The 26,872-nt window shown below is 32.4% G+C and overlaps 1 protein-coding gene across 1 annotated transcript in view; it reads left to right on the top strand.

Moving 5' to 3' along the window:
- The first annotated feature begins 2,934 nt into the window (after window positions 1-2,934).
- LOC148274063 (very long chain fatty acid elongase AAEL008004-like) overlaps window positions 2,935-26,872 on the top strand; it is a 38,768-nt gene continuing 14,830 nt past the window's right edge. Inside the window, exons 1-4 of the mRNA XM_088237682.1 lie at window positions 2,935-3,242; window positions 8,687-8,749; window positions 15,540-15,730; window positions 21,708-21,951. Coding sequence (XP_088093808.1) covers window positions 8,701-8,749; window positions 15,540-15,730; window positions 21,708-21,951 — 484 coding nt within the window. The 5' untranslated portion in view covers window positions 2,935-3,242; window positions 8,687-8,700. The remainder of the gene's footprint in view (window positions 3,243-8,686; window positions 8,750-15,539; window positions 15,731-21,707; window positions 21,952-26,872) is intronic.

Raw genomic sequence — 26,872 nt, 5'->3', positions numbered from 1 at the left:
ATACCTAAAATATTTAACATGTTACCAAACAATATTAAAAATACTGAGTTAAATACAGGAGTGCGACGTTTGCTCAAATTATGGTTATTAGAAAAAAGTTTTTTGTATTAGTGATAGTTTTTAATTTTTCATAATGTAATCTGTAATTGTTTTTAAAGTAAAATATTGTTAATGTAGGTTAAGTGTAAATAATCGATGTAATTTATAAGAACCTGCTGACGAGTTGTATGTATGCAACTCAGCAGAACTTTAATTTAAGACTATTTTGTAAATATTTTTGAAAAAAAACTTTGCGTAATATGTAGGTACGAGTATATTCTCCATTATTTTAAGACAGTAAATGTATGCAAAAGTTAAAAAAAATAAAATATGTTAAAAAATAAGGATAATAAAATAAGTATATTCATAATTCCTTTTTGTTTGGCACTGATTAAAACACCGTATATTTGTTTGTAATTTACATTTTATACTGCAAATATTTAGGTACTAATATAAAAGAAAGTAAACATTTTATTGTAAGACGTCACTCCCATTATGTACACAAAAAAAAATATTTTACGATAAATATTTTTTTTTCTGAAAAATTAAAAAAAAACAATAAGATTAGATTTAAATTTATTTATTTATGCCAAAATACATAATTTTAACTTTACATATTACATTACATAACATAACAATAACATTCATTAGAAATATTCGCAATAATATTGCAACAAAAATGTCACGTGACCGTCGTGACCGCCGAGCTGCGCCGCGCCGAGCCGTCAGCTTCGTTTCCTTCTAAACTGAGAATGAATAATGCAAGAAATTGACGACACCGAGCGAGGCGCCACTAGCTAAAACGCGCGGACTAAAAAACTGGTGTCATATGTCAACAGAATGCTATCAAACAAAAATGGTCTTTATGAAATAACGCTCGAAATGCTACTCTCCAAATAGAGAAGCTTGAAATAATATCTGTAATCTGCAAGTGAACTAAGCAAGGAAAATATACGCACTGGGTTTTTGAATGTTAAAATACAGTATACATTTTGTATTGAAAAATAAGCTGCAATAATCGGAACCGGGCAATGCGCTGGGTGCGCATTTAGCAGCCTATATTTATTTTTTGAGGAAAATATAAACAGTGACGTTAATTTATAATAAATATAGATTATTTTATTTATTCTCCTATAATTAAAACTACTATAAAACATTATTATTGGTTGTGAAATATAATGGTAAGCTGCGAATAATCGATTATATGGACGGTTCGCCCCTGCTGTATGGTCAACTATAGTTGTATTATATATTTTAATATGCAACTGTGTGATCAATATTCAAAAGTAGATATATTTTTAGTAATATGTATTACATTTACATTTTTAGTAATATTATAAGTTTTGTGTGATTAGTTATTTTATGATATGTATAATTTTTATGTGACAACATTTACAATAACATTATTATGTGGAAGCCTCAAAGTGGACTTTATGATATGTATTTATAATATAATTGTATCTTATAAATTTATAAATGTATGTTGGCTTTCCAATGAAATAAAATAAATAAAAAATTAACTTAAGCATGTGCATTATTGTTCGTTGTGATCGCTCAAATGCTTAGCATGTTTTTAAGCACGTCGATAGTTATTTGTGATTGAGCTATTGGGGTGCAATTATGAATCTTCTCTATCCCTAGAGGGTGGTTAATTAGGGGATAATTATTTTTTCCATGCGACTAATTTTAGCTTCATACGTATATGGCCACACTGATGATTGAACACGTGAAATCAAACATGATGATTTTCATTTAGAATATTATTTCGACCTTAAGCATTACCCAAAACACTTAATTAAGTTGAATTGACCAAACCGTATTAGTTTTAATAAAATAAATAAAACAACCTTGTTTTTAACCACCTTTTTTTTCTTTTCCACCGACCGGTTTCAAAGCTAAACAAGCTTCTTTCTCAAGGTTTACTGAACTAATGAATTCTTTCCTAGTTTATTTCATATTATCAGAATGCAGTCAATGAAACAAATAAATCAAGTCTTATTTCTTGAAATGATGGTAATGTGAGCTGTATACGTTCGAAACTAGAGAGGAGTGGACTATAAAGTGGAGACTAAAAGTACTTCACGTTGAAAATAAAATATTAAAATTAGACAACTTAGAAATCTTAGAAATTAAAAAAGCGATTCATAATAAGAAAAAAATAATCAATAACAAAATAAACAATATTTCTTTTAGTCCTCTCCTATTTAGCTTCGAAAATATTGATATCAAATTATCACCCCTGTAAGAAAAAAAAGGCTTGATTTATTGGGTCCGCGTGTAGTATTTAGTAAACATGATAAAAATAAAATAGGAATTAATTCATAAGTTACGTAAACCTTGACGAAAAGGCTTGTTTGCTTTGAAACCGGTCGGTGGAAAAAAAATTAATAAAAAGTTAGTAGTTTAAAACAAAGTTGTTTCATTTATTTTATTATAATGAATAACCACAAAGTTAGTGCTTCAAATATTAAATTTATTTAATTTAAGCCTATTTTATATTCGTGTGTTTTTTTTTTAAATATACCTCTAAAAATAAAAGAGTTGTTGAATTTGATACGAAACCGACCTTTATTTTCCATAGTTCATCGGGCAGACCTGACAAGGCACCGCAAGTAGAAGATAAACCAGACAATGGCAGTTTCTTCTGAAGAGGTTCTACATAATCTGTTAAACTTGGTAAATAATTTACAATAAACGCAGATATAAGATAGTTTAATTCTTATGTTCAGAGAACCAACGAACCTTAGGAAAAAAGTTAAATAAATCACGTTAATTTTCCGTACAATGATTCCGTGTACGAACGGTTTTATAATTATTCTACGGGTTCAAAGTCAAGTGTATTGAATGCAAATTAAAGCGAAGGTTTTGACGAATGTACCGAGTTTCGGGCACGGCAGTCAGTCGGTGACGTTACTCGGAGGCCGAAGTTTCACGGGACCAGCTCTCGCCCGACCCGGTAGTGGTAACGCAGGGGATGCGCCAAGCGGGAAACGAAACGCCGCCACCGTCCGGAAGCTAAATGCGAGCCTGTTCTGGGAGATCCGCCACTCCCGGTGAGGAGTCCCGAGGTGATATCGCCAATAGATGAAAGGGAAAAGGACTTGGAAGAAGTTTCAATAAATTTAAAGTGACATTTGACATTCGGAGTGAGCGCAAAACGCTGTTTGTGATTTTAATTATCTGTGTTATAGCAGTTAAACAAGGTGAATTATATTTTAGTTACATAAATATTACAATATTATACCGTCGAACTTGGTCATAACGAGGAAGATGGGACCGATTGAATTTGCTCGTTATACCAGAGAGAGGTTTTTTATACAATTGCTATTGCACATTGTCACTAAGACAAGTAAATACTTTTCAAACAGAACAAAAAATTTTAGGGTAAATTATAATAAATGCTTACAAACATATTTACCCATCACATAAAGACATTATTACATTTAAAATCGTCGTTTAGAATTGTTTTGCGAACTTTTCCGCTTAAGCTAGGGTTTCCTAGGACAGCGGTGCCCGTATTTTAACGGCCGTAGTGAACGGTAATGCGGTGGACAGCCGTCGTAACGGTGACTAGAGTGTGGTTTCCTAGGAAAACGGTGTTATCGACACTATTTAACACCGTTTCCCTAGGAAACCACTCTCTAGTCGACATTATGACGACTGTCCACCGCATCACCGTTCACTACGGCCGTTAAGATGCGGGCACCGCTGTCCTAGGAAACCCTAGCTTTTCGCCTTCAATATTGGTCCATCGATGGACAACCCCGCGTTTCTTTGGGTACAAAACCATTGGAACAATGCTTCATCGACATTAGTACGATCGCACTTTCTAATTTTTTTTGTGTCCGCGATATTCTTTTTAAATGCAGGCAAATAAACATTCTTATTATTCCACAATGTTGAAAATGTGGATAAAGGTAGAGAAAACTTTGTACACACTTTCACATTTTTTGCGCCACGTTCGATTTCACGAATAATTGGCATTTTTTCACGAATTGAGAGACACTTCCTCTTGTTAGTAGACATGTTGATAATTTAGGGGTTAGGTTTTAACTGATCTGGTCTAGAACTCATTTGACATCACCCACTTGTAATGTTTATTATGTATAAGCAAAGAACCTTAAAAATTGTGCACAAAATAACACTGGGAAACATACAAGACGACGACATAATATTAGCCAAAAATGCTGACATACACAAATATAACACCAGACAACAACAACACTATCATATTGAAAAAGCAAAGACAAACACAGGACAGTCAAAAATACTACATAATGGACTTAAACACTACAACGACTTACCTTACTACTTGAAAACTTTTACTGGAGACAAATTTAAAATCAATCTGAAAAAGCACACGATGACTGAACTAACTAGACTAGACGAGACATAAAATGACTAGACAATATAAAATTTCTAATGTAACCCTAACGGGTTTTTTAAAATTGTAAATAAAAAAATAAAAAAACATTAAAAAAAACTCTGTAAAAACCCCCGAATCAAGCATGTCATTCATAAACTACAAAAGCGGCTGTAAATTGTAACAATGTGGCGAACCGGCATTTACTAAGTTCACAAAACTTGGATTTTTTAAAAACCATATGTGTTCATTTTTTAATATTGTCGGCGAAAAATCCAATTAGGTACTTAGACACTTACATAGCTATCATACAACAACAACGTACAATGATATTTTTTTGTTGTTTTTAAATAATGATCTTGCGGGGGAATTGGTTAAAAAAGGGAGTGGAGGAAGAAGGGAAGAGGAAGGGAGGAGGAGGGGAGGAGAATGAGTTCACTTCAATGGAACATCCTTACTTTTCAAATCGTTCGTAATGCGACATATTTCCATATTATTTACTTTTATTCCTTCACCGAAAGTACAATTTTTAATCATGTATCTTTATTAAAGTATTTTTTTTAATTATATGGGAGTTTCATGATATTTTACCTTGCTTATAATGTACGAGGTTTATATTCGCTTAAAAGGGATAGTTATTTATTGGTTTCTTTAAAAAAAAACAAAAGAAAAAAAATAAACTTACAATTAAAATTAATTAGGCGACTAAGCTCATTCGTCCTGCAGCACGTTGGATTTATATTTCTGTGGAATTACTACTACGGTGAAGTTGTATAGTGTGTATTGCATGTTCGTGTAATTAATGTCCTGACGAACAGACGCGTAAGTCTCGAAACAATTATTTACTAACGTTTAACGCAATAATTCATTGTCAATTAAGAGTTTAAAAATGTTGAATGTGAATGTGTGAATGTGTGTACGTAGACGGGCGGTCGAGTTGAGTATTCTCCGAGTTTCCATTATTAAAATGAAGAAAAAGGAGGGAGACAGGGAATATCAATTGTTACAATAGGCTGTTTGAAAAAAACAAAATCCTTGTTGTAAGTTGGACGTATTACAACAGAAATGGAGAACATCTTCAAAGCGGGGAAAATGAAACTTAAGGTATTTACCGGGCTTATGACCTGTCATTGGCCGGTTCAAGTGGCCATTTTACATATCGTGTAAAATTCAAATTTTTGTCTGTTTGAACATCTATGCATCTTTAATAAATCTGATGATTTTTGTGTAGCTCATGAGCTGAAACCTTTATTTATGCGGTTGAACTATTTCATTTACACACGCCTAAAAATAAATTTCAACTTTTATACTTCTTGGATCAGTTTGCTTAATCGAGAATATTTTGAGTATGTCCAAATTTTTTTAGACACGGACTGAATCTCTGTTGTAATATGATAATCTCGGATACTTCCTAGGGGGTTAAATCCAGTCCTTGTCGACAAAAAATAGGAGAAACTCAAAATATTCATGTTGTATTTTTTTATTTGACTTTTTGTATATAAAATAAATTGGACATTGGCGGGCTTATTGCCAAATGGCAGTTTCTTCCAACCAACCAATAAAATAAAAAGTGTATTTTTTTTAAGTCGACTTACAAAACATATTTGATAGAAAAAAAGCTGAAGGTACGTATATAAAAATAGAAATAAATGTATATTTGAAAAACTAAAAATATACCATTACTTGATGGGAAAGGGGAAAAAAGAGTAAACTGAAAAAGATAATATACCGCCCCGATACTGCCATTGCATTAGGCCACAAATGTTTAATATTCATAAAATGTATAATATATTTATCATACTTAGATTTTTTTTTTTAATGTTCCTTTAATTTTGTACATTTGAAAATAAATGTATATTTTTATGTCAAATTGAAGCTGTGCAATGAGTTACCTGAATAAATAAATTAAATAGAAAGCATTGATTTTTTTTTTTACTTAATTTGAAAAAATATGTTCTTGAGAAAAAAATCTAACGTAATTAGGCAGAAAGCAGTCAGCCATAGAAAAGTGAAACTGAGATAATAGCACCTTTATGAGACGAGTGAATAATCAAATCTACACAACAGTTGGAATGTTTTTGACTTTGACAAATGATAAACAATGAATACATTAGTTTTTGTTTATTACAAACGAGAATCTTGTATTTGACCAGTTTTAATGAGTTTTAAAGTACCGTCAGATTTTTCTATTACTGTGGGTGTTTTTTGCTAATTGAGAAATGCCGTTTTTGCGATCGACACTATTTTCAGAAGTTGATTATGACAGTTTTTTGTATGAAAGCGGTCTGGTTGATTTTAGCAGAACATAGACTTGACCTTACTGCACCCGATAACACCAATATCGCATTTTTTTAAATTGTGAAATGGCTGCTTTCTGCATAACTACGTTCAATTGTAATGTTATAAAAAAATATATCAGTTATTGAGATGTTATGAACTAACTTCATCATCATCATCAGTCCCTTTCCGCACCTAATGACAGGCGTCGTGGCGCCGTTGGTTAGACGGCCGACCGTGAAACTGGCGTCACGGGTTCGATTCCCGCCAGTTGCGAGAAAAAAATCCATGAAAGATTTTTTTCTCAATTGGTCTGGGTGTTGTGGTGAATTTTTCATTACCTCCTTTCATATCCCCTCTTTCCCACTTGCTGACAAGCCTCTAAAATAGAGGCTTAACAAGTTATTCCTTTAAAAAAAAATTAAAAAATAGGGCATTGCATCGGTACACCGATCGCAGCGTATATTGATATTTTTTTATTACATGAAGGTAAAATGATCAGTCTTACGCTTCAGGTACCAGTATAGGGACTGTGAAATAATCTAGTGTAAAAACAGCCTTTCTAATAATAGCTCATATCATCCATGTCGGGAATCGAACCCGAGACCTCTTGCATGGTACGCAAATGCGCAGACCATTACACCACGAAGCCGACTGAACTAACTTAATAAAGCGTAAATAAATATAGAAAAAGGTTCTTAGCATGAGCGAAACCGATAGAAAGACTCTCGGTCAAAAATTCTTTTTTAGGTATGAGGAGGGATTACATTCACTGTAAATGATTTTGTTCGATGACTTCAATGACCGAGGTATGATTTCAAAGTTAATTAATCAAACAAAAAATAATGTTTTTAAAATACGATGCATAAAACTATAATTCAAAAATTACTTCTGCCCGATATAAACGAATATGGCGTGTGCACAGTGGCGGCGTTAGAGTAGGGCACGGTTGGGCGACCGCCCAGGGCGCCAGATATAAAGGGGCGCTGCAGGCGCCCCATTTTATCCTCTTGCACATCAAGCCAGCCCAACTTACTGGTAAATTTCCTAAATCTATAGACAAACTCGTTATAGTGGCCCACGATGAGCCCATAACTTCTCCAAAAAATAAATTTGAAGTTGAATTTTTCTACAGCCTTTTGGACACTGCCTTAATTTCACTTAATGAAAGATTTGAAAAGTTAAATAAGTACTCAAAATCTTGGTCTTTTCTGTTCAATATAAAAAAATTCCGGAAAAACCAGACCTTCTCAAACTAAAAAAAAATTACAATTGAAATTAACAGTGCATTCTAAATCCGATAAAGATGGTTGTATGTTGTGTGATGAACTCGTAAGTCTGAATATAATTTTTGCCTGATCAGAATTTGGTTAATCCTGTCATTGTTTTGAATTTTATCAAATACCGTAACTTACAAGAACTATATCTAAATGTATGGATAGCGTTGCGAATATTGATCACTTTACCTGTAACGGTTGCTAGTTGGGAAATGAGTTTTTCTAAGCTTAAACTGATAAAAACTTATCCACGATCGACAATATCTCAATCTAGATTGACAAATTTGGCATCTTTGTCAATCGAAAACGAAATTGCGGAAAACATAAACTTAAGTTTTTAAATAAAAGAGTTTGTTAATAGAAAAGCTATAAAAGTAAAAAATTATTAGTATTTTTTAAATAAATGGTTATTTCCTTGCAAAACTTGCCATTTTTCGGATGGGTTTAAAGGGGTGGAAGATAGGGGGCGCCGTAGAAATCCCGCCAAGGGCGCTGTTAGTGCTAAAACCGACCCTGCGTATGTAGGTGCAAGAGAACAGTGTGATTACTCTTTAAAGTTAACTTAAAAATTAAACAATCTGATGATTGAAACATTACAGAACATAAAAAAATCCTTGGAGAATTAAAATAATATTTTTTGTCCGCTTGACAACTTTTTTCGGTCCAATAAAAAAACAGTTAAGTGAATTATAAAAATACGTTGAATAAAATGAGTTTTTTTCAATTTCAGCTCAAGACGCCAATATGACAACCTTGTCAGACAAATATGTTTGGTTGTTCGACGAAATAGCGGGTAAGTTTGTGTATTTCTTGTGAATATTAATGAAGGATCAAAATAACTTTGCATGCATTTAGAATTTAGATACATCGTCGTCATGGTGGTGATAAGGACTAAGCCACAATATCATAGTTTTTAGAGAAATGACCTGAGTTTTATTTATTTTATTTTTATTTTATTTCATTTATTTTCTTTCTGTTGACGCCCATGGGGCTTTTACATTATACATACTATATCATAAGAAAAAGTTACACATTAAACATAATTAACATTTTTCAAATATAAAAATTAAAAAAAAAATATATATATATATTATTAAAATTTAAAAATAAAGTTACATAGTTAACATAATACACTATTAAGACATAATACATACATTATATTATGTTTATAATATAAGGCATAACAGGATTTAAATAAAACATAATTATTTTTTTTTACACCGGTAAACTAAACTTTAAAGTGAAGTTATTTAAAATGTTGAAAACTGAAAAGGGTTTTATAGACTAAAAATATAAAACATAATACGGGCTAACTTTTAAGCATACATAAATACGATCGAGGATTTATTGACTAGACTCAGTCGCGTCGGTCGCCTGTAGTACTTTGGTCTTGAATATGCTCAATGAGTAACGAAATATATCAACATTGCCATATTCATTACCAAGGCGATGAAGTCTAGCTATAGGTGAATTTACATAGTAGTTGTGCCCGCTGGACACCTCGACAAACACCGACTTATTTCGTGTGCGACGGGAAGGTATTTTAATATTGACCAGTCGCGTTAAATCAGGGCTGTCCAGCGCGCCATTTACAATTTTATATAGGTTTACTAAATCGGTTAAGATTCTCCTATTCGAGAGAGTAGACAATTTTAAATTATTTGATAGGAAGTTGTAGTCGATTTGGTCAACGGGAATATTAAGTTTAAAATTTATGAAGCGAAGGAATTTATGTTGGACTTTTTCTAATTTTATGTTATGTATTTTATAGCAAGGTGACCAAATTATTGAATTATACTCTAAGTTACTCCGAACTAAGGCAACATATAAAGATTTAAGCGAATCGATGGAATTAAAATCCTTCACCGTTCTCAGCAAATATCCGAGACACTTCATTGCCTTGTTAGTAACTGCATCAATGTGTGGAGCAAATGACAACTTGTCATCGAACACTATACCTAAATCTTTTATTTCTGTAACTCTTACGAGATCTGTGTTATTTATATTATAAGAGAAGTTGATTGAAGTTCTATTACGGGTAAACGTAATAACACTGCACTTGTCAATATTAAGAAAGAGCTCATTTCTCTGACACCAAGTATATAGACTCGCCAGGTTTGATTGAAGAGATTCGCAGTCACTAACAGAAGCAATAGTCTTAGATAATTTCAGGTCATCAGCAAATAAAAGAATGTCCACTCCCTCGAACATCGATACAATATCATTAACGAAAAGCAAAAACAAAACAGGACCTAAGTGAGATCCCTGAGGAACTCCACTAGATGCCTCAAACTGATACGACCCATAACCGAATACTTTGACTAAAATTTTCCTAGATGATAAGTAGCTTTTGAACCATTTTAAAATGTTTCCCGAGATTCCTAATAGTTTTAATTTGTGTACTAAAATCGCATGTGACACCTTCTCAAAAGCTTTACTAAAGTCAGTATAGATCGTATCAGTTTGCCGGCGTTTCTCCATAGCTTCCATAAGCCGATGCTGATACAACATTAAATTTGTCGTTGTAGATCTTCCTGTAATAAATCCATGTTGTAATGGAGAGATAACTTTTTTTATTTCTGGAGTAAACTTTATCAAAAAAATAGATTCTAATAGTTTAGGTATAGTTGACTGCATGCAGATGGGTCTATAATTAGCAATATCTGATTTATCACCCTTTTTAAAAATAGGTGTCAAGTAGCTGGCTTTCCATCTTTCAGGAAATATACCAGTTTTTATGGATAAATTAAAAATTTTAGTAAGTGGATCAGTCAAGGAAGAACCACACTGGGTGAGGAAGAGGGGAGGAATATTATCTGGTCCAGAACCTTTGCTTGGATCCAATTTGCTTACCCCAATTTTTATATCGGCATTAGTAAACAAACAGGTATTAAAATCAATAGTACAAACAAAATCGTGCAGTTCTGGATCAGTCTCTGAACTATATACACTGCTAAAGTAGTCGGCAAACAAGTTAACAACATCTTGTGGTGCGTCGGCCATTCTACTGCCATAATACATTGTGGATGGAATTCCAGACTCTTTACAATTGAGAGTATTAGAAAATTTAAAAATATGTTTAGGGTTGCTTAGGGCCTCTTGTTCAAATTTTGAAATACAATTACGATAACATGTTTTGGAGAGATTTTTAGCCTGAGCTCGCAGTTTAGTAAACTCATTATAATCGTTAATATCTCGAGATTTTTTATAAGTAGCATGAGCAATTTTTTTGTTACGTATGACTTTGATAAGTTGGCTATTAAACCATTTAGGATACTCATTAAAAATAAACTTGGTTTTAGGAACATATGTTTCAATGGCTGTGTTAAGGATGGTATAAAATTGGTCAGTTATAGTATCGATATTTGATTCCCGGTTTATAAAACTCCAGTCAGTAGTCGAAAGAAATGAATTAATTGCTGGATAATCTGCTTTAAAAAAATTGGACTTAATATTAGAAGTTTTGTACTTTTGAGTTATCGAGGTATTGAATCTAATAAATAAAGGTGGATGGTAAACATCAATAGGTAGAATATGGTCATTTGCAACTTCCACAGATATGTTGTCTTCCACAGAGAGTTGACTAGTTTACAAAATCTTTCCATCATATTACCGACATGTGTTCAGCTAGGTTCAGAAAACCTTTAGGAATCATTCATTACCGGGTATATAAATACTTCAAATTTCAAAAGAAAACGTTTTGAAAAAGTTTATTTATTGTGTATGCAGATAATTGGTAGAATACCGTATTAAAATTTGGTAGGTATCCAAAATAAAACACTTTTATTTTATTGGATTAAATTATTTTGATTTATTACTTTTGACATTTGAAATTATAGTTTAATAATGTCCCAACAAGACGAAACTCGTCACATGTATTTATTAAAAAAAAGTAGAATTAAATCCAATAAAAGGGTTATTTTTTGATAAAATTCATACAAACTATGGCCTTAATTCTCCAATGACCCCCCGTCTTTGTCGTATTGTTAACTCGAGACGAGATCTAGACTTTTTGGAAAAAGTTTACAACGATTTAATTGAGCACTAAATAAATAGTCTAGATCTTATCTTGATGTGCTTTATGTTTGTCGATGCTTCTTTTTTTTAAAAATGTTTTTACATTCTTATATTGTAAAATGAATACCCTATGAATTGTTTAAATGGACGGAAGATGAATGGAAGTCTGTAAATAAATAAATATTTACCTTACCAAATGAAAAAGTATATTTATAGTTGGATAATTTATATAGCGCCATTTATAAAAGATATATTAGGTACTTTTTACTAAGGCATTTTCACCACTATTTTTTTACGTTTGTTCAAAAGTAATGAATAGAGATTATGTGTGTTTTAGATTAGTTTACGTAAAGTATATTAAACAAACTCTCATTATCTTGACGCTGGAAAGGAAAAAGTTACCGAGGAACATGTAGCAACTTTGCAGAAAAGCCAATTAAAGTTTTTTTTGTTTTAATTAATAAAAAATATCACGCACTCATGTAAAATAGGAGATTCCGTATAAATAAAAAAATAAAAAAAATGGCTCTTCCGTAAATTTGCTACATGTCTCTTGGTAACTAATTCCTTTCCAGCGTCGATATTTAAAAAAAGACTAGCAGTTTCTCCAGTTTAAAATGAATTAAAAGTGTTTTTAGGGTGTGGATTAGAGGTGATAAAAAAACAAACAGTTATTCTCCAGAAACAGCTGAAACAGTATCAGAAAATAAATTAAACTTTTGTATATAACGAAAAAAAAGGAGAAGAAATAAAAAACCCTCAACATTCAATACGGAAAGTCTATATAAAATATTTAAGGTTCATACAGTAGACACTCTTTATAAAATAAATTTCATTAAACAAATTTATAAAGAAGAAAAAATAAAAGAATTTGAGATGAATAAGTCACTCAGATACAAAAATATTATTAAAATTCCTAAATTTCACACAAATCATGGTCAAAATAGCTTTGTCTTTAAAGATGTAAAAAATTATAATAATCTCCCCAATGAACTCAAAACTATTAAAAATTATATATCAAATAGATAAATCTAAAGAATTTTTTTGAACACGTGTAAAAACTGCATTAAATTTTATTTAGTATGAATGTATTATTATTTTATATTTTTTTCTTTATATATCCTATGTTTTTTTTTCTCATGTACTCGTATATTCAAAATTACATAAACTCTTAAACTACTAAATAAACAACTACAACAGTGTAAGTCACTCTTCAAGCACGAGAGTTAGTCTCTTTTTTGAAGAGTTACAGTAATAACGTTTACTAGATGTATAAAAGTAGATCTGTATAGAATTTGAAAAAAACATGTACCTTTTATAAAATTTATTAATAAAAAAAGAAAAAAAAAGAGTAGAGATATTGTTAATTTCACAAACAAAACTGTTTCGTGAAACCGTTTCTAAAATAGCCGTTGAGCAGCGTGGGGACCTATAATCAATCGAAATCAAGAAACTTCAAACTGATATGAGAAAGCGCAGAAAGAGAGCGCGAACCACGTTACGCGCCCTTTATTGACAGCTGATTCGATCCGAAGGTAGATGCGAATTCAATGTGCTCAGTACAAAATATAAAAAGTAGTTCCTACCAAGAATTATTCCTTTTATTAAGTTGAAAAACATATGGATAAAATGTGGCGAATGTGGGGTATTCAGAATCTTGCACTCGTTTTATATTCTACTCATCATAATCCTTTCGTAAATCTAGGTCTGGGTAGTAAAAATGTTTTATACAGTTTGATAACATCGGGTTGGGAAAATGGCGCCAGTGAGGCGGAACTATAAAGCCACCATATGGAATGACAAGTTAAAATGCCACTATGCATAATTATAAAACGACAATATTTTAATCGATCCAGGACTTTCACCGGGTTGAACCCCAAAGGTTTATATAATCGCAAAGATGTTGTGGCATAAACATAAAGACATTTTGTCTGCTTTGTCTCACAAACAAAAACTTTAATTAGGATGTGTGTGTAATTCAAAACTTGCGATTTTTTACTGTGTTAAATTAATTTATAAAGCCTTACGGATTATTACATTCATTTGATAAAATAATTTTTATTTTTTAATTCGTACTCTGTTGGTGATAATATTTTTCAAAAGCTTTTGAAAAGGTTGTCTGAGACTTTTTTTAGTTTTAGTAAAGATAAACAAATAATATTGAATTCAACAATATTTTGAGATGGTACAAATTTTCGTAGACAAGGACTGGATTTAACTCCCTGGGAATCTATTGATATTAACATATTACAACAGAGATAAAGAACATTTTAGAGGAGATATTATAGAAGTTTAGGCATCTACAAGACTTATGACCTGTCATTTAGCTAGTTTGGGTGGCCACTTTACACACTGTGTAACATTCACCATTCTGCCCATATCTGAATATCTAAATTACTTCAATTCTTTCATATGTTAATGTTTGTGAAGTTAAAGAGCTGAAACCTTTATTTATCCGGGTGAAATTCGTCTAATTGAATTATTTCACCTACATACTAGGCAAAGCCTAAAAATCTTTTTTTTTTCCATTTCTATACTTCTTTATGGATTGTTGATAAATTCACTTGGTCACTTTTTTACAGATTGGATTGAAGATTTTAAAAGCTACATCCGCAGCGCAAAGCTCATTATTATGCAAAAAACCACACGTAAATCGGTTAAGCTATTTAGGAGGAGTTAACGTCGGAATAATTATTGCATAGTACATGGAGTCGATTCAGAATAGCACTATAAGAATATACCGTCCTTGAATGGTTGCAACTAAACGGAGATACTTGACGAGTCCTTCGTCCAGGTACCTTGAAGTTAATGAGTGCTTTTAGTTGTTGGCAGTCCCATGTAAAGTTAACAATCTTAAATAAATTCAGTAAATTTATAACTTTTCTTCTCTCAGATAGTTTTGACAAGTTAAAGGATTCAATATGAAGTCATGGTAAATAAATTCATACCTGATTCCGAGTTTAAATCAAACGTATCTTAAAAAAATATTTTAAATCTTTCAAGAGTATATAGGCGTGAAATACGGAGCCCATATAGTTGAGTTAATTTCAATTGACTCCTAACCAGAGCTGTGTACGCCAATTTCAAAGTATCAATATTTTTTAAACCCTCTGTCACTCGCAAAATATAGACTAGCGTTTCAAGGATTTATTGGCTGTGCAGTTTATGCGACTTAAGACAACTTTTGATCAAAGATGACACCTAGATCTCGCACTTCAGAAACAGAAATGAATTTATCGTTTCAAATAGGATAGGATTATTTATTCTGAAAAATCGCATGACCTGAATTTTTTTAATGTATAGTTACAGCATATTTGTCTAACACAACATAAACAATTTGTCAACATTTTTATGTGTTAAGCAATCATTGATTATTAAAAAATTCTTCAATATGGTTAGGTAATGCAATAGTCGTCAAAAATATATCAGTTTTCTAAAAACGACATTTATGTCGTCAAATTCAGATCGCTAAAACCCCAAGTATCGAGTGGTTAGAAATTGAGGTTAGATTTGAGATGGAGTAATAAGTAATCTTAGATGGAGTAATACAATATTTTTCATTCCAGATCCCAGGGTAAAGGATTGGTTCTTCGTAAGAGGTCCCGGAACCCTGTTCTGCGTCTTGATTACATACCTTTACCTGATCAAGGTGGCTCTCCCGGCGCACATGAAGGGTAGACCGGCGTACAATCTGAAGACCGTCATAAGATGGTATAACATTACACAAGTCCTGGCGAACATCGTCGTTTTTTATAAGGTAATTATAGTTTTCACACATGTGCTTTAAGCGCACGTTTCTAATTTTAAAATAAATCAAATAAATTTAAGAAAAGTATTTTTTTTACTAGAATTAATTCAATCAAATATCTTTGAACATACAAGGCGATGACTTCAGTATTTTCATAAAATTTAAATGTTATTTATTAATTCAGGGAAAAAAAAAAATATAATTTCATGTACGTCATGACAGAGATATTTTATATTATCACGTCAGAATTTTATTTTCCGATTGAATCTATTACATTTTATTCGATTAGGACAGTGCTACGGGAAATTGGATTTAACTTTTTTTTAGGCGCTGTAAAAAAAAAACAGCATTACATTGTACGTCGAAGTTCCTTGAAAATGTATTAATTTTATTTTATTTTATTAGGTAATTCAACAAATATACATACTAGAAAACATACAATTTAAAAGTTGTTTTAAAATTGTTCATGTATCCTCACCATATATTAATAAATGTGAATTTGAAATAGAAATACAAGCTCATATAAATTCTTGCCTTCATTCAAATTTAAATATAGAATCAGATAAATGTAGTTGTCCTATTATAGATGTTGTAAATAATCATAAATATTTAGGATTAATTATTGATTCTAAATTTAGCTGGGGTGTTCATATTGATGGAATCTGCGACAGATACTTAAATTAAAAGCATACTACCTTTCAAAACGTTAATATACATATATACCTCGCTCATTGAATCCATTATATCTTACGGAGTGCGTGTCTGGGGTCTCACCTTCCAGTCTCATCTGGGTAAAATTTATGATATTCAGGTGAGACTGTTGAGGGGGATCGTACCGGATAGCATAATCCGTGAGGCGAAATATATGGGCGAAAGTGTATATTTTTAAATTCTGTAATGTCCTGCCGGTAAAACAACTTTGTGACTACAAATTGATGGTAGATCACTTTGTTGATCCGGAATATAAAAAAAGAGTTTCCCACACTCACAACACTAGATTAAAAACTAAGGGCTCCCTGTCTGTTCCCCGAATTACAAATTACTTCGGAGAGCGAACATTAAATTGCGTTGTTCCAAGATTGTTCAATGATCTCCCACAAACCATCATCAACATGAAAAATCTTCAAATGAAAAAAAAAGAACTGAAGAAATATCTTCTTGATACTTTATAGTGCCTGTTTATAAATAAATCTGTAAAATACAAAATGTAATTTAAACCTGTCATAAAAAAATTAAAAAAATGTTTTTCACCGAAAAGTCTATAGACTTAGTGGGTAACAAATTCTTTTATGTATTTTTTAATTATAAAAAAAATGCTGCTCTGCAGCACTGAAACTGAAAAAGTATTCGTCAATACAATTTTACATGCATATATTTCTTCAATTATAGAATTACACAAAATAGATGTATATATTAAGATGTAAAGCATATTTTTTTATATATTTTTTTTTATACAGGACACAATGCAATAAAAAATAAATTGTACGTGTGAACTTATTAATAAGATTTATTCCGAAGAGATTATTCGCAAAAGCGAGAAAGTACCATGAAAAATGTCAATTTTATTGTTTCGGCAGTAAATATTATATTCCCGACACATGCGGGCCATAGGTGTGTGATATGTAGCATTACTGGAAAACAAAGGCAGTTTAAATATTTTCTGGTGTGTGAGTATTCTCAATCCTACATTATTTGTATTTTATTTAGGAGGTTAGTATCTACTTTATAGTTTAATATTTTATACATAAATTTTATATCGAAAACAACGCGGCGTTTTATCAGAGAATCAAAATGAAAAAGAATTAGAAGTTGCTCGTAACTTGAATTTGAACGTGGGTTAGAAATTTGCGACTTATACAAAAGGTACTTTAAGATCTTTTTTTTGAACAGATTCTATCGAGTTTATGTGATTTTAATATTGCGGACTCCATACGCAGGAGGCATACTCAAGATTACTGCGAATCAAACTCATATATAGACATATATGAGTTACGAAAAAATATTTCAAGTACTATGAACGACGACACTAGTTCTTCCGAATCGACCAATGATAGTTTAGTTCAACTCGTTGAGTCCACTACTTCGGGAATTACACGGGCTACGTTTTCTACATAGGGTGAAATATAAACTTATGTACAAGTCACTGGGGTACTGTAAGGTTGGCTATTTATTTACTTTAGAAATTAAAGCAGTTTTTACTAAAATGCATACGGAATATATGAGTAATAGAAACCTTAATTGGTAAAACAGTATATATACACTTGACACATATACCTAGTAATAAAACAAAATTTTAAGTGTTACATTTTAAGGATACCATGTACAAATACGATTTATATCAAAACAAAATAATGAATCTAATAGCAATATTTAGTTGTAAAATTAAAGGCGCCAGGCAAAGAGTCTGAATTTTGACTCGTCTGTTTTCTGAATTGAAAAATTGTAGAATTTCTAAATTAAAAAAAAGGATAATAAGGAAAACATTTTTAAAATTTGTTAATTTTAAGAGTCATATTATTTATTAAAAGCTTGTTGTAAAAACGATTGATTTTTTTCACAATGTTTAACATTTGGACATTCTTATTCTTTGTGGTGGGAGTCAACGCTTTGTGAGCTTCTGACGTCACTGCGACCAGGGAAGATCTATTGTGACATGTTCCCGTGAATAGTTCTCGCCTCCGAGCCCAGATCCGTAGAGTACCGGGCTATTATGTAGGGTGCGAGCTCTTTAACATCCTCAGGTTTAACCAGTGGTCCCTCGAGGATGAGGCTCCTTTCATGATGTAAAGCCTCACATGCACATAGAATGTGTATAGGTGTTTCCTCATCTGCACTGCAGAACCTACATCGGAAAAGTTCATTCTAGCAAGGTGTTTGTCCAATCTGCAGTGCCCTGTAAGAGCTGTAGCGACAACCCTCACTGATTTCGGCTGACCTTTATTAGGTTAAAAGCAACACTTTGCGAGTACCCTTTATCAGTTCCTTTACATTTGGACATACTTAAACATCGTTAATAAATTAAACTACCAGGCACAAGAAGAAATATCATGTAAAATTAGATAAAACTGTTTTCAGGCGTTGCCCAATAGATGAAATAATTCAGCGAAATGAATAATATTACCTACATTAATAAAGGTTTCAGCTCTTTTACTTAAAAAAAAGTCAACAAATGCAAGAGCTGAGGAAACGTAGATGTTCAAACCGAGGCAGAATGGCGAATGTTACAGTGTGTAAAGTGGCTACTTAAACCAGCCAATGACAGTTCATAAGCCCTGTAAATGCATAGACATCATTATTCCCTTCTCAAGAATGTTTTCCCTGTCTATTGTAGCAAATTTAAAGTTATTTTTAATTTGGTATTTTGAAAAGAAAAGCTCCTTTGAATGAGTTAAGCTAGGGTTTCCTAAGACAGCGGTATCCGTATCTTAACGGCCGTAGTGAACGGCGATGCGGTGGACAGCCGTCGTAACGGTGACTAGAGAGTGGTTTTATTTTTTAACGGTGTTATCAACACCGTTTTCCTAGGAAACTACTCTCTAGTCCCCGTTACGACGGCTGTCCACCGCATCACCGTTCACTACGGCCGTTAAGATACGGGTACCGCTGTCATAAGAAACCCTAGCTTTAGTACTATCTACAAGTTGGAGAGGTCAACAGCAGTTACTAGAGACCCGATACTCTGATCTGATGTATTCCAATGTAGCATTAATTAACCTGTGCGTTGCCGGCAGTATATTTCACTTGCCATTATATCCGTAATTACATCCACTTGTTTTCATTACAAGTTTATACCACTACACGATCTCACTGCCTTTTTGTATTTAAACATGAATAAATTCAGTAATTATTTTTCAGCAGCGTACATAAGAAAGATAGACCTGACTCGGGACTGAAGCGCGACTATTTATTTTTTTTGAAATTTCATAGTTTATAATGAAACCGTCAAAACACTATGTGGAAAGTGCGATATAAAAAGTAAGCACATAAAGTGATTGAGAAATAATTAAAATTAATACGAACTATGAAAGCGATTTGTCTTGGTGGGAAATTAAAAAATGTAACATTCACCATTCTGTCTATGTTTGAACATCCACATTTCCTCGACTCTTCCATCTGTTGACATTTGTGAAGTCAACGAGCTAAAACCTTGAATGATGATGGGGAGATTTGTCTATCTGAATTATTTCTCCTACTAGGTAATCCAGCCTTGTCTACAAACATATTTTGAAAACATTTGTATACATATTTTTTTTTATTGCAAAATGCTCACTGCTATGTATACTATGAACAGTGACGGTACGTCTGTAGAAGCAATGCAGGCATTGCTCGACTAAAAACATTTAAAAATTGATCGAATTAAACCATCAAACTAATTAGTCAAACCACTTAAAATATTGCGGTATTTGTTCTTTACCGCGAGTTAGATTCATGTTCTTATTTTGGTCAGCCAATCGGCAAACGCTGGAAGCAAACTAACTAAAAGGTGCGACTATATTGAAATATTTCATGTTTCTGGACTGGCACCTGAAGCGTAAGGTTGATGACCTTACCTTCGTGAAACAGATAATTGATTTACATTGCATTAAGTGTACTAATACAGTCCCGTATGCACCATCGGGTGCGGACAGGGGTATGATGAACGGTTATAATGATTTAAGTAACGATAAATCACCCATAATGGAAGTGGTTAAAAAAATGCTTCCCTATAGATAAATGTCTCGCACGTCGCTGACTATAACTGAAAACTTTTCAACGCAGTAGCGAGCTTTGAAATGATTTCAGACATTTAAAATGGTGATAGCGGGGAATAACGGATTTAAAAAAATTATTTACCGGTATTTTTATATCTGTGTGTGAGGTCATATCGAAATAAATAATTTAGTTTAAAATGTAAGTCAGAAGTATGAAAAAAATAGGGGTGTTACAGAAAAATTTTATTCTTACTTTGGTGTAGCAAAAACTTAGTTTTAGAGATACAGGACGTTAGATTGGATGAAGTCAAAATGCAGTACTAAATTATGGGGAAAAAATATACAGGTGCAGCATGTCTAGAGCGAAAAAAAGGTTTAGGAGAGAAAAAAAAGACAACTTTGGCTGATGTTCGATTGCTGAAGCGATTATGCCTGCAGAATCGACTCAAAAATGCAAAGGCATAAGAACTGAATTTATTTAAGCTGGTGGAGCTCCAGTTAGCGTTCGTACCATACGTCGTAGACTTTGAGGATGTGGCTTTTGGGCAAGGAGGCCTGCAACCACGCTTCTGACAGAAAAAATGCGTACCAATAACTTAAAATTAGCAAAATATGAATAAAAATTTGAGTAAAATATATACGCAAAGTTTTGTTTTCTCCGATGAGAGTAAATTAAAATTCTTTGGTTGGATGGAATTCAGTGCGTGAGACGTAGATCTGGAGAACGATCAAGTGCCAAGTGTCTTCAGCCAACAGCAGCTTGCCCACCACATACCGCATCTGAGGACTTAAGTCTCCTTGGCGGTGCTCACATACACGGAAAATTTGCTCGTTGTCAAACGAGAAAAAGTGCCCGAAAGTGCTCTCTGTAATCTGGTAGCCTTAGCATCTTTGTGCCGAAAGAAAGTAATTCAGAAGTACGTAATATGTACTTCATTGGATTGAGAAAAGAGGTCTTCAGCCAACAATGAAACATCCTGCCGGACAAATCATCTGAGGATGTTTATTTGCGGAGTAGAACATTTGGCATTCATCAATGGAACCGTAAATGCCAAAGTTTATTTTTTAAATTTGGAAGACTTTTTATTTCCGCCAATTGAATTGCATTGTTCCCATATTTCTGAGTGCATTTTTCAAGTTGACTGAAATGAAAACTAACAATAATATTAAAAATAGTGAGATACATTATAAGCAAACCATTTTTTAGAGGTGAAAACATTTCAATGCTCGCTACTGTATGTTTGTAAAGCTTTATAACTTTCTTAGAGAAACAATTGTCGGTTTAACGGTTCCAGTTACTGACGTCCGGCTGGACGACTACGCTGACCTTCGGCTGCGAGCTGCCCGACTACACCCTGGCTCCGGAGGCCGTGAGCATGGTGACATGGATGTGGTGGACCATGATGCTGAAGCTGGCCGAGCTGCTCGAGACGATGTTCTTCGTGCTGCGCAAGAAGGAGAGCCAGGCGTCCTTCCTGCACATGTACCACCACGTCAGCACGCTCATCATCGTGTGGATGGGCGTCAAGTACGTCGGAGGTAATCAATCTGACACTACCCACTTTATACTTCTTTATTATAAATGTTTTACAAGAAGGCTAACATTTTCAATTATGATTAATTTTAATCCGCCGATTAATTGAAATCGTGACGCCATGCGTATGACGTCCACTGGGACATAAAGTACTGACGATATGCAATAAGTTTTATTACTTCCGTAGTTTGTTTTCGAGGAACGGCGAAAGACAGTGGCGCGGCGAAAAAAGGAAGGATTTGCGACAACATGACCAACAATCTCGTGAAGTATTTTCCATACAACAGGAACATGGTAGCATGCAATGCGTATTTATTTATTTTATAGAAACAAACAGTCAACTATGATATACTAACATAAAAAGATACGGTTTAAAGACAGACCAGCGAAGTTTCGAAATTAAAATCAAACCTATTAGTAGTAAACAAAAGGGTGTGTTTGTGTGTATTTGTATGAAAGTAAGTGTGTTTGGGTGTATTTGTGTGGGAGTGAGTGTTCATGTGTGTGTAAGCGTGAGTATCATTAAATAGCAAGTGGGAGCGTATCGCAGCCAGAAAGAATGAATTCTAATTTATTTTTAAATAAATTAAGGGACGTGTTAAATATATCAAGAGATGAAAAAAATGCATTACTAGAAATAGTGTTGTGCATAGTTAGTGCTACAGACTGGCAGATGGAATATGTACTTATTTCTAGTCACGAAAGGGGACATTAAGATTAATTTTGGAGAGTAGGTTAAAAGAGTCTTCTTTATTAAGAAATAATTTATTTAAATACCATAATTCAGATATAGTGCGTCTATTTTCAAGGGTGAAAAATCCATTTTGTTTAGCAGATTGGCTGTAAGTGCAAAGCGTTTTATTGTTTTTATAATCTAAGTATTTAAAAGAAGTTTCGTTGTACATTTTCAATCCTTTCAATGTTTGTTACGTATAATTAAATAAACACGTTACAAGAGGGTAGAATACGGCATTTTAATTCGTGGGTAGTTGCTTTCCTAGCGTCTTTCTTACATAAATATTTGCATGTTTATCGTGATTTGCTATCTCTTAATGTATCGTGAGGGCAACGCAATATCTGTTTAAACTAAGATGCTTTTAGTTAGGAAGTAACGAGTCTATTTATTATACGCCGATGGCAACGTGAAAAAAAATACAGCTCATTTACTCGGTTTGTTGACTCTTGGGTTGAGAAGTGGGAAACCTTCAGGGGTACCTACTCCAAAAGTGGTAACTTTTTTAGAGATTTTGTAGCATAGTCGGCAATCCATTATTTGTCAAAATAATGATAATAGCTTTGATGATGAATTTAATTAAGAATCAAATAAAAGAGTACAGACATAGTATTGTACACATTAACATATATTATTTTGTTTTTGATGCATTGAAAAATAATATATATTATTAAGAAGATAAAAAAGAAAAAAACTCAACAAAACTAGATAAAATTGTTTTAAATATTGTTTTTAAAAGTAGGAAAACAGAGAAAAATAATATAATTTAAATTAAAGAATAGCCATTTACTTAAATAAAGTTTAAACATAAGAAAATATATATACACATGTATAAATAGTGGGTACTCATAAATGTAACCGAAACAAGATAAAAAATAGAACAAAGTAAATCGAAAATTTCAAATCATATCTACATAAAAAATAAAAATAATGAAAAAAATTAATTAAAAATACCTATTAAAATTTAGGTATAAAATATGTAAATAAAATAAGAAAGAAAAGGTTAAAAAAACATAATGAAAATGTTCGTGTAATTAAAATTTTGGTAATGGGGAAGAATGCCAATATTCGATATAAGTCGTCCATATAATTGGCCGAACTCGCAGTGAAAGAGGCAATGAAATCCGAAGAGTTAAATTCAATTAAAATCGCAGTTTATGAAATCATAATTTTAAAATAATTAAGTTCCTCATTGACATTTTTTTCGTATCAGCGAAACCGACCGAAAGGCCCCCAGTCTTCAAAGCGGTTTTCGGGTATGTGAAGGAATTGTTTTTGGTAACAGAGCATAGGGCGCTTTTAGATTTTCACGGTCACTATTATCTATACAAATGGGGTGTTTTTTTGGTGCCCACGAAAAATAAAAATAGTGACTTATCACTGTACAATTTTACAGGAAACATTATTATGTATGACGACGACATAAGACTATTTTATAAAAATCAAACTGACGCATTAAAAAACAAAGACCTAACTCGTTGATTAAATGTACAAACACAAACTTACTTAAAAAAACTTACATTTTTAATCTAGAAAAAATGACATAAAATATATGCTCACATAAATGGTGAACGACTAATTAAAACTGAACATGTTAAATACTTAGGACTTACAGTAGACAGACAATTGACATGGACTATTTACGTAATTTTTAAAAAAATAAAAAAATGTATAAATGGGAGTTTCAGTCAGTATTATTGACCAGCTTATAATGTACCAGGTTTATATTTCACAAGTAGATTTTATTTCCTGGTTATCTATATCTAAGAAGTGTTGGGAAAGGCAGGAAATTTTGGCTGTGGACCTTTATGGGAACTTCTCCATTTTTGCTTAATGAAAGAGAACCAGAAAAATCATTCAAGAGAAGCCAATTTAGCTAGCTAAGTGGCGACATTACAAAGTTATAAATTAAAAACTTTGTTCTGAAAACGTAAAAAAATCTAATATGTGAAGCCGATGTAAATCTAAAATATGTTATATGCAACAACTATGGGGAACAAGAAACCAAAATGACATAAACAGACTACAAAGACAGCTAAATAAAATATTACAGTTAGTATATGACCTCCTTTATCTAACAGCAACTGGATAACTCTAACAAACTAAACAATTAAACGTAACTGAACTTTTTAAAGTAAGATCATCACTGTTTAAAATAAAGACCTCGAAATGGTAGATGAATATATATATCTTAGACATAAGATAAAACTCGGCAAAGTAAACCAAACGGCAGAACTGCCAAGACAAAAAGGAATCCTTAGGGAGTGGTATCCAACCATAAATTAGCCACTAATGTAATTGTAGACGAAGAACTAAAACTAGTAAAAAATTGTAGTCAACATGGACATAATACGAGAATATCAGACAAATACAATATACAACTTTCTAAAACAAGACAAGGACAATCAAGACTAATGAACCAGGGACTGAAATTATACAATAAACGACCAGACAAAACTTAACAAAAGACTCAGACAAACTTTTCAAAAGATGTAAAAAATATTATTTTGAACAACAGAGTATAAATGAAAAATGTGTATATTATTTTGTGTAATATGAATGTATTAATCCGTAAGGGTTTATAAATAAATTTTCAAATAAAAAAAAAAAAGAATGATTTGGAAAACTTAGGAACATACTTGAAAATAAAAAGATTCCGATTTGTCTGAAAAGGAAAACTTTCGAATCATATATACTGCCAGTGACTACACCATATCCATTAGAGACCACGGCCCTCACACAAAGAAATGTAGAAAGGCTCAAATGCACACAGCGATCCATGGAAAGATCCATGCTTGGTATAAGCCTAAGAGATAAAATAAGAAATGAAGAAATTAGGAACAGCACCAGAATAACGGATATTATGGATCGCGTAGCAGGGCTAAAGTGGCAATGGGCAGGACATGTTGCGAGACAAGACCCCACAAGGTGGACCCCGAAAATTTTGAGATGGAGACCTCGGGAAAATAAGCGAGGCGTCGGAAGACCTAAAAAAAGATGGTCCGACGACATAGGTACTGTAGGGGGTAAAAATTGGCTGCAAGTAGCAACCGACCGAGAAAAATAGAAGAGTATGGAGGAGGCCTATATCCAGCAGTGGAGGACAGAAGGCTAAAGAAGAAAAAGAACTTTTTTTATCACATACAACATTCTAAAATGAGACTGGAACAGTCGAGACTAATAAACCAGGAACTGAAATTATACAATAAACAACCAGAAAAAACTAAACAAAAGACTCTGACAACCTTTGAAAAATATGCTTAAGATATTTTTATACATGAATTTAAAAAATAATTATTTTGTTTAATTAATGTAATTCGTAATGGTTAATAAATAAATTTCAAATAAAAAAATAAAATTGAAAAATGTTCTGGCTTCCGTTGCAAATCAAGTGTCGGAACACATTTTTATTTTATACCACACACTGAAGATAGCCCCTACAACTGAGGTCAAAACGTCAGAACAATTTTATTCTAAAGGGGTAGATAAAATAACATCCAATATTTTAATTATTGTGAATTCACTGGAAATGAAATAGTAAACACACCCTCGCCCCTTGAGACGGGGTAGAATCTTAGCAATTACATGTTTTTTTTTTTTTTATGTAAGCTAAAAACCATTAAACATTAAAAAATAATATAAACATCTAAACTAAACAGCAAAATAATTCCTAGTACCTCCATGATTTGAAGAAACATCAAAAAGGAAACTTAATTATTTTAACTAGAAAAAGAGATTGGTAATTACTCTAATTTGAGGAAAACATAGATGAATGAATAAGTTTTAAATTATGTGTTTATAAAAACATTATTTTTAATTAGAACATCAAAGATTCATAAAGATCATTGAAATTAGATTTGAAATTGATGTATTAAACACGAAACATAATATTAAATAATTAAATAAGTAACTAAAAGCGAAGAGATTAATTAAATTTAAAATACTTTCCGAAAAAAATCAAATTAAATTAAGACACCAAATTCAACCAAAAATTGGAAACTAGGTAATTAACAATACTTTGAGTGTGTCCAAATATATGTAGATAAGGTTAGATACCACTCCTTAAGGTTTGAAATTTATTGTAACAGAGAGGGTAAACGTTTTAGGGATAAAAGCCTTACGGCTGCTTAAGGCTGTAGTCTGGCAAAACAAACGCAAAATTAGGAAATCATACGATTTTGCCATTTTAAAAC

This window comes from Micrasema longulum, unplaced genomic scaffold (assembly GCF_059751315.1).
Source record: "Micrasema longulum isolate JH-2025_06_02 unplaced genomic scaffold, ASM5975131v1 h1tg001765l, whole genome shotgun sequence".
Lineage (NCBI taxonomy): Eukaryota > Metazoa > Arthropoda > Insecta > Trichoptera > Brachycentridae > Micrasema > Micrasema longulum.
This window is presented reverse-complemented; position numbering and strand designations above follow the sequence as displayed.